This window comes from Gekko japonicus, unplaced genomic scaffold (assembly GCF_001447785.1).
Source record: "Gekko japonicus isolate JY-2015 unplaced genomic scaffold, Gekko_japonicus_V1.1 scaffold2204, whole genome shotgun sequence".
Classification (NCBI taxonomy): domain Eukaryota; kingdom Metazoa; phylum Chordata; class Lepidosauria; order Squamata; family Gekkonidae; genus Gekko; species Gekko japonicus.
In genome coordinates, this window is record NW_015163670.1 from 161,778 (window position 1) to 170,927 (window position 9,150).

At 44.7% G+C, this 9,150-nt stretch overlaps 1 protein-coding gene across 1 annotated transcript in view; it reads right to left on the reverse strand.

Moving 5' to 3' along the window:
• The window catches only part of CDC14A (cell division cycle 14A), a 97,765-nt gene that overhangs the window by 81,669 nt on the left and 6,946 nt on the right, over positions 1-9,150 (reverse strand). The window contains exons 3-4 of the mRNA XM_015407747.1: positions 4,015-4,066; positions 3,432-3,522 (exon numbers count right to left, since the gene is read on the reverse strand). Of these exons, the coding sequence (XP_015263233.1) occupies positions 3,432-3,522; positions 4,015-4,066 (143 nt within the window). The remainder of the gene's footprint in view (positions 1-3,431; positions 3,523-4,014; positions 4,067-9,150) is intronic.

The window sequence follows — 9,150 nt, forward strand, 5'->3', positions numbered from 1 at the left end:
ATTACATATTTTTGTCAGGAGATCCACAAGTTCAAATTTGAGTTCTTTCAGAACTCTCAGATGTATGCCATCTGGGCCTGGTGATTTATCAGTTTTTAAGTTGTCTATCAGTTTCAGGACCTCCTCTCTCGTCACCTCAATCTGACTCAGGTCTTTCAACACCCCTCCCGAAATCAGCAGTTCTGGAGTGGGCAAGCACTTCTCATCTTCCACAGTGAAGACAGAGGCAAAAAATGCATTTAGCTTCTCAGCCATTTCCCTATCATCCTTCAGTACTCCTTTTACCCCTTGGTCATCCAAGGGCCCCACTGCCTCCCTGGCTGGTTTCCTGCTTCTAATTTATTTTAAGAAAGTTTTATTGTTGGTTTTTAAGTTTTTTGCTATATGCTCCTCATATTCCCTTTTTGCCTGCCTGACCACAGACTTGCATTTTATTTGCCACAGCCTGTGTTCCGTTTTATCAGCCTCACTGTGACTAGCGTTCCACTGCTTAAAGGAAACCTTTTTACCTTTTACAGCTTCCATTACTTTGTTTGTTAACCATGCAGGCTTTATCCTATACTTGTTTGTGCCTTTCCTTAACCTGGGGATATTATTTTTTTTTAGCTTCTAGGATCGTAGTTTTAAATAGTTTCCAAGCTTCCCCAATGGTTTTGACCCTTTCTACTTTTCCTTTCAGTTTCCTCCCCACACGTCCCCTCATATCAGAGAAGTTACCCCTTTTAAAGTTGAAAGTGGTTGTGTCAGTCTTTTTGGCCAATTCCCTATTTATACAAATGTTGAACTCAACATTATTATCACTGTTCCCAAGCGGTGCAATCACGTATATTATCAGTTATACTATATAACTGACACAGATGTTTTCCCCAGTCCTTTCAAAACAGAGAAATGCAGCCCTTTATGAGCAAGTCATAAATTTGGCTTTAAAATCTGTATTTGCATCAGATTCAGATTATACTTTAAACAAGACTAAAAATCTTTTGTAGTTGAAGCAAAAACAAAAACACCCACTAAGGTTCCATTTTTTAAAATAAAAACAATTGATTTTTGTCCTCCTCAATTATCAAACTGATATTTTATTGGACCAGGCACAAAGCATCAGAAAGTAGTAAGGAGATTCTCCAATATTCTACAACTGAAGTGTGAAGTCTCATTTGTGGTCCATCAACATGGAATTGTAGCCAGGAAGGCAGTTACTAGTCTGGTTGTCATGGACCACCCTGGGTTAGCATGGGAATACAGAGTAGGACAACTTGCCCCTTGGCCCCACTGTGGCAGACCCTCCCAGTGAGATGAACTTTCCATTGCTACCCTAAGGGGACTCTGATCCAGCAAGCCTGAATGTCCCAGCATGGACTGGCCCACAGTCTCCTGAAGCACCCCAGGAACAGGGCTATGGCTAAGGCATGGACCAGGTGCAGGAGTACATGCCTGACAACCTGAGACTTCCCTCTGAGAAAGAAATGCTTGGAGAGACAGGTAAGTCACCACAGGATCAGGGCCTTAGTACTCCACATGAGTAGGGAAGCAGACTCAGCTTCTGAAAAGAAGCCTGATGTGCAGTCCACCAACAACTCTGTATCTGGGGCTGCAGCGAGTGTGGGATCAACATATCTGCAACCCTGCTGATGATTCTACCAGTTACCTGCCTTGTTTAAACTCTTGGACCTGACCTTGGACTACTTTTGGACCATGATTCTGGACTGTGCTACTGAACTCTGGACTTGGACTGGAACCCCATAACCCTTGCTAAGAAATCTGTTGTTGCCTGGGACTTGCCTCCAACCTGGTGAGCAGGACACTAGTCTACCCATGCTGTGGAAGGAGGTGACAGACTGCTGAGGTGGTACAATGGGCAGAACTTTAATACTTCAGGTGAGAGACTAGATTTTTCAAAGTTACCTTGAACAATTCCCTGCAAGTAGAAAACACAGCATGCAGACAGCCTTTAAAAGTTGCCTTCCCTGGTTAGCTAGCTGTGCACAGTGCTGAAGTCACCTATTAGACTGGGCAGGGAATGCTGACTGCCACATGGATCAGCCAATCATGAGACACTTTCATCAACCTCCTCTCCCCCAATTATACTTCAAGTTAAAAAACAAAAAGTAATAAAAAGGGCTCAAAACACATAATTCTTGAACACATAAAGACATGCCAAGCACCCACCAAAAAGATTTTAAAAGCAGCAAGTCTCTTTGGATCAAAAGACCCGAGACTCTGGGAAGCCCCTGCCACTAGGCAACACTAACATGACAGAAGAGTGGTTCACGCTATTTAAATTTTTAAGTATCCATCCTTCCTCAAATTCTCTCTGATTCTTTTGTGTTTCATTACAGTGCTGCTGATCACTGACAGGCAATAAAGTCATACCACATAATTTTTCTGCATTGATAGTGTCAATCTCTTCCCTTGCTTTATCGTAAAAGTCTTGTGGGCCTCCAAGACCATGCTATACCTCAAAGAGACGTATGCTACATGATTAATAAAAGAAGTCCTCCGTATAAAAACATTTTACAGAGTCAATAATTAAGAACTTCTTGAGACTATCAGAGTTCTCTGATAACAGTTTGTAATTGGGACTGCTCAACATGTTGCATGACAGAATAATGGAAGACAGTCTAAGAATCTACAAGGAATTCAACCAGAAACTAATTTTCTTTTTACGGTACCCACTTACTGAAACGCTGCATTCAATACTTAAACACTGAACATACATTACTATGGTGAATTGCTAATCAAATACAACTGGCAAGTGCAGAGAAATAGCTCAGCCACTTTTTAAATCAAATGGTAGAAAGAGACAACTAAATTTGTTCCGACCTTATAAACCAGATTTTAAGAGATGAAAGCACCACAAATTATTCGGATGCTTTAAAAACAAATTCATTTCAGGTTCTCACAACTGTCACAAGTACTACTAATTTTACAATAAGCAACTAAGATGGGGGGATTTTCTATTTAAGACTGACCAGATGCAGTTACGCTTGAGAGCTTTATAAATAGCTCATTTAACACATAAAAGGTAAAGGTAAAGGTTCCCTTGCTCGAAAGCCAGTCGAGTCCGACTCTAGGGTTGCAGTGCTCATCTCCGTTTCAAAGCTGAAGAGCCAGCGCTGTCCGAAGAAGTTTCCGTGGTCATGTGGCCGGCATGACTAAACACCAAGGTGCACAGAACGCTGTTACCTTCCCACTGAAGTGGTACCTATTTATCTACTTGCAATTTCTTGCTTTCGAACTGCTAGGTTGGAAGGACATTTAACACATGCAGGTATGCAAAATGAGTATAGTTCACTTCTAGTTAGTCTTTTTTCATAACATCTAAGGGAAAGTAAGAACTCTACTTGCCAACACACGCACTTCAAACTAGAAAATGAAAGTGACCAGAGGCAGTCGAAGAAGAGAAAGTAAAAAATTATAACCAACAAGCTTACTTTTCATAGACAAGTTCCTCATCCGTACAGAAATAGTGGGTGTTTATTGTGCTTTTTGGTCTGTTCCGTAAAGTCGCAAAATAGAGTCGGTCTGAAAAAGAGGGGGTGGAGAGAGAAGAGTGACGGTGTAGTGCGGTAATTTTTAAGGCAAACCCCCACAGTCTCACAGTGAGTCACAGTTGATCGATCATTTACTACAAAATAGCTCACAATTCTCAATAGGAAGAACATCGCTGTCTGAAATTAGGATTAGGAAATCCCATTAAAACTGTAATCCTAAACACGTTCAGTAAGAAGTCACCCCCCCCCCCAACAACTCTTTAAGTCTCCGGGGGAGTAAAAGCCGTCTTCGTCGGTTGGAAGCAAAAGCAGAGGTCTGAATCTGTGAAACTAACACACGATTTCATTCCAAGCTTAAACTTCCGTGGATCAGAGTCCACTTCGTCAGACCTGAGAAAGCGGACTCGTGTCCACGCAAAGGCAAGCTAGGATCCCCTTGGGATTGCCTCCAGGATGAACTAGCGGGGCTACACAAACGGGACAAATGCTGAGCAATCCGCGCCTCCCGCAACCCCTTTTGCACCGAGTGCTGTCGTTGTCCTCGAGGGGAAGGCGAAGCCTCCTACTGCCGCCTCCTCCGCACAATGAAGTCGGGGGGGGAAAGTTAAACTTCTTTATTTCCTTCCTTGCCCCCCCCCCCCCTCCCTTGCCGCCGAGGAAGCGCTTCCGCGTCGCCTCAGGGCACCGGCGTTTCCCCTCTCAGGAGAAGGCAGGTGCCTCCAAGGCAGGAAGCCAGTTACCCCCCCCCCCCGGGGGGAATGGGGGAAAAAGACCCGCCACTGAGGGGTCGTTCCCCCCCCCCCCCCCCCGGCGGGGGGTCCCATCCTGAAGAGAGCGCGGAGCTGCGAGGCGGCGCGGGACGGCGGAGGCGACGGCTCCGCGCTCATGAGTGGCCCCCAGTGCGGCGACTCGTTCCACGGCAGCGGCGGCAGCGGCGACGCCAGCCGGCCGGGCTCAGCGCAAGGGGCGCCAGCAGCAGCAGCAGCAGCAGCGGCGAGAGCAGTGGGACATGCCCGGAGCCGGCCGCCTGGGGCTGCGCTGCCGCCGGAGACTCCTGCCTCGCCGCCCGCATGGGAGGGAAAGGGGCGCGCGCGAGGAGGAGGAGGAGGAAGAGGAAGGGGGAAAAGAAAAGAGAGAGGCGGCGGCGGCTGAGGGCTCCAGGACCCAGCGAGCAGCTTGGCTGGCGGAAAGAGGCAGGCAGCCAAACGGAGAAGAGGGCGCGGTGGAAAAAAAAGGGGTTGTGTTTTTTTTTTCCTTTTAAGAAGAAAATGTCCCCACCCCCGTCCCGCCCCCCGGTGGCTTAAAGAGGCAACGCCCGGTTACCAGGCGCCCGGCGCTGCGGTGGCAACCACGTTACCAAGGCTTTGTTACACACGCAGGTCGTCTGCGGCTGGCGCCTCTTCAGCTTCGGCCTGCTCTGCCTGCCCCCACTCGAGCCCTCCGGCGAGGGGGGAGGGGCTTCCCGCGCTGCCTGTCCTCGGGAGTCCCCGTTAAGGCCTGTGAGGGAAGCTGCTCCGGCCCCTGCCTTGCCCCATCGCGGGCTGGTCGTGGAACTCTTCCCAGCTTTCGCCCTCTCTCGGCATGTACCCTCGGCGTTCTGGCACACGGAGAGCTATGGTGCTAAGGGAGGGTGCATGCATAAGGGTTCAGGGCATGGTCGCCCGCTTGGCCGGCATGATGAAGCCCCTTTGAGGGGGGGGGGAGGTGGGATTTCCTTCCGAGTGAACCTTTATAGGCTCCGGCGTCAGGCCTGTGTGCCCTCTTAGGTGGGGGTAGTACCGTTTCATTCAAGTCTGCTTGCTTCTGCGCATACCCACGAAGGACTGGGCTACACAACAATGCTGTGAGGCTAGACCTTTGGGCCTTACGCGAAACCAACCCAACGTTGCTACAGCTGTCTAAAAACTTAAGGGGTGATTTTTCGGTGCTTACTTATAGTGCAGGTCTGTGTTGAGTTTACTCCAGTCTAAAGTAAACCCATTGGTTCTAGAGATCTGAAAACTTGAACATCAGATGTTACGTAAACACTATTATCACCACTCTTTAACAGTGCGGTCCTATTCCCTTAGTCACCTCTAAACCCATGAAAATCAATGGATTTAAGACGAGGAACTCTACATAAGATTGCACTCTTGGAATGGAAACCTTAGCATTTACATAACAACAGTAGTGCAACTCCTGTGTAGAGTTGCACTCGGTAGACTTGGAATGAGCGCAGGATTGCAACGCGAGTGTCCAAAGCTTATTCAAAAATTACCCACTGGGCTCAATATTCTCCTTGTGGTATAGCTTGAAGATTCAGGCTAATAATAGAAGTTTTCTTAAAGTCATGCAATGGCTAAAGAGACAGAAACAGAAATCATTACACTGGAGACTTAACATTTATGCAATTCTATTTGAAGCATGTGTCTTCAGAAGTACTTAATGTACTTAATGTGTGTTAAGTACAGTCATGTTGCTTCACAGGGATTCTATGAATTAATGACCTCCAAAATGCCTTATCTGTGTTCCACTGAGTTTCCAGATAAATAAGTCATTAGCTTAATCTACATCAATTACTAAACTTAATTACTTATCACATTATTTGCTTAATTAAAGATAAATTGCTCTATGCAAGCAATTCACTACTACATACTTCCTAAGGCAACTGGTAACAAACCAAATTTATATTTGGGGGTTTTTACTGTCAAGCTGCAGCCAATTTATGATGACCCAGTAGAGTCATCATAAGGGCAAGACCTGTTCAGAGGTGATTTGTCATTGCTTGGCTTAGCATAGCAACCTGGATATTCCTTGGTTGTCTCCCATTCAAATATTAACCAGGGCCAACCCTGCTTAGCTTCCGAAATCTGATGAGATCAGGCAAACCTGGCTATACAGATCAGGGTATTCATAATATATTTAATATGAATAGGTGGCCCCCTAGGTGCAGATCAAAAAGTTCATGGGGGGTACCTAGGATATGGATGTATGTTTCTGCAAACCTGGGAAAACCCCTGGGTTTGCAGATGAATACTAAAAATGGGATAAATCCCCTTCCCCAGTAATCTGCAATACCTCTTTCATTTGCAAATACAAGAAACTCAAGGGAAAAAATGTTTTGATTTTTTTAAAAGGAGCGGCTGACTAAAGGGAGAATTTGGGGTGTGGCGGGGGATGGGATGGGATTTTTCTGTGTCCTGGGAGTCTTAACAGATCCTCTTTGTGTATATTTATAAAAGCTGAAGTAACATATCCTTAATACAGTAATACAAGGCAAGACACAGCTTCCATTTGCTGTATTGAGTCACATGACAAGAAGACTGATACCCCTCTGCCCTTTCTTTTCGGCTATTTCATGTGAAATACAAATCCATTAAAAGCTGGAGAAGTCTGTTTCATGTACTACTTCAAACAGGAGATTAGAACAGGAAATTAAGCAAGAAACTACAGCCAAGAACACTTGCCAGGGAATCAGCTCTTATACATCTATGTATATAAACAGAGACTAGAATGGTCTCAGATTGGCATAGGAACTGGACTCCAGAAGTAGTCCATGGTTCTCAGCTAGCTGATGAAACATTTCCAATAACCCAAATGGATAACTACCCCTGGCTGTACCCTTAAGGTTGCCAGCACCCCATAGAAGTAAAAATGAGGATTGCCACTTTGACACAAGGTCTGGCCTTATGTCACAACAGCGGTACTACAGAAGCTGAGTCGTCTTTGGCTTCTGATCAGAATTCTTTAGGTATCCTTTTGTCTTAAATAAAATTATGAGAACAAGGTACTAATTAAAAGAATATGAAATAGCCCAGTAAAGGTATGTATGCATGCAATGCCTCAGCATTGCAAGCATTTGTTAGACCACAGGTAGATGAAGGTTTGTTTTATTATTATTTTATGCAAAACATTTATTAGCCACCTTTCTCCCTTACAAAATTCAAGGCGACTTATAATATGTGCCTTGTTTGGGCTGGCAATTGGCTTGGTGCAAGAAGATGTTCAAGAATATTGGAATTTGCATATGTAAACTCTTCGTATCCCCCCCCCCCAATGAAAAGGTTTGGAAAGCCAAGTAATTATTTTCGTTTAATACTTTTCACAGCCAGGGTTCTTTGGTAGTTATTTTTTGCCATAGACAGTCATAGCCTTATATTTTAATTTGTTCACATTAACTACTAACCCTGTTCTGCAAATGCAAATTTATTAAATGGGAATTGGCATCCTCACTCTATTCATGAACATACATTGAAAGACTGGAAAACAAAGCTCTCATTCTGAATGCCATAGCTTGGATAAAGGATGTTAAGATGTCATTAACCCACATTGAGTGATCATGAGTTCATGCACATTTTTTTCAGAAATCCCTTCAAGTTCAAGGGAGCTTATTCCCATGTAACTGCATGCAGGATTACAGCCTTTGGCTTCCACCAGGATGAGGTTTCATGCATCAGGGATAGTCCCAAGGTCACATCATCCTAAGTTTTGATCACACAATTATGGTGGTTACAGAGTGATCAAAGTACAGGATTGCCTACTGACCAGGAGAAACAAAACCACAGCCTGGCTTGCTCTGACTGAAGTTTCATGGGCAGACAATAGCAAGTGAGAATGCTATAATAATGACAGTATTATGCAGTTTTCTGCCTGTGGTGTTTTGCTATGTAAATATTTTGTGTATTTTATTTCTGTGTTTTAATGTAGAGTTTAAAATGTTGCTGTGATCTGAAATGTGGGCTTGTAGATTTAGAAGGGGGGGCTGGGTAGATAAGTGAAGTGTATTATGATTGGATGGTAGATGTACCTTAGGGGGCACAGTTGACTGGTTTGTAGAGTGGCGAGAAAGAAGTTGAGCAGGGTGCTGTGGAATGTGAGAGAAATCTGTGTTCTTTGTGGAAGTTATTAGCCTAACTGGCAAGTGGGGAAATTAAGCCTTTGTGGCTGTCTATTTAAGAAGAACTGTACATATCTGAAACAATTACACATATGAACCATATTGAAACCATTATGCTGTTTTACTTCTAAGTAAACTATATTTATGTTTTAAGTGAAAAGAACTGTTTTATTTAGTCACTGTAAAGGACTCGTTTTTATCCCAGAGCCACTCCCACATGCTGTAATTCTACCAAATATAACTAAGCCACCCTGTTCTTTGGGTCCAACTAAGAATTCTAAGGCAAGAACCTTTGGTGGCAGTGAAGATAAGTAGGAAATTCTAAGGAAGGCAAGGAGACAGCATAACACGCATCATCTTAGAACATCTACAGATGGGCCATTACAGGAGTTGTGTATCAGGAGTCTCCGAAAAGAAGCAAAGTGTGACACTGACCTTCCAAATAGTTTGTAAAAATGGAGAAGCGTTGCTAAGGTTATTGAGAGTAAAAAACAACAACCCCCAGGTATGGAAATTGCCCAGAATTAGTCTTGCCAGCTGCCTGGAGAAAAATGTGCTTTCACTTTAATAGAGGCTTAATGTGTGGAAAGCTTCTCCTCAGGGGTCATTTCGTAGAAAAAGAGCTAGGGGAACCTATTAGCATAACTCATTAGCATATGCCACACCCCCTGACATTACTGGAAGTGCGTCATAAGGCGCGCCCCCCTGACATCACCGGAAGTGTGTCATAAGGCCACACACCCCACCCCCAACGGTCCCGGCTGCCACCGCCGGCCTTGCAGC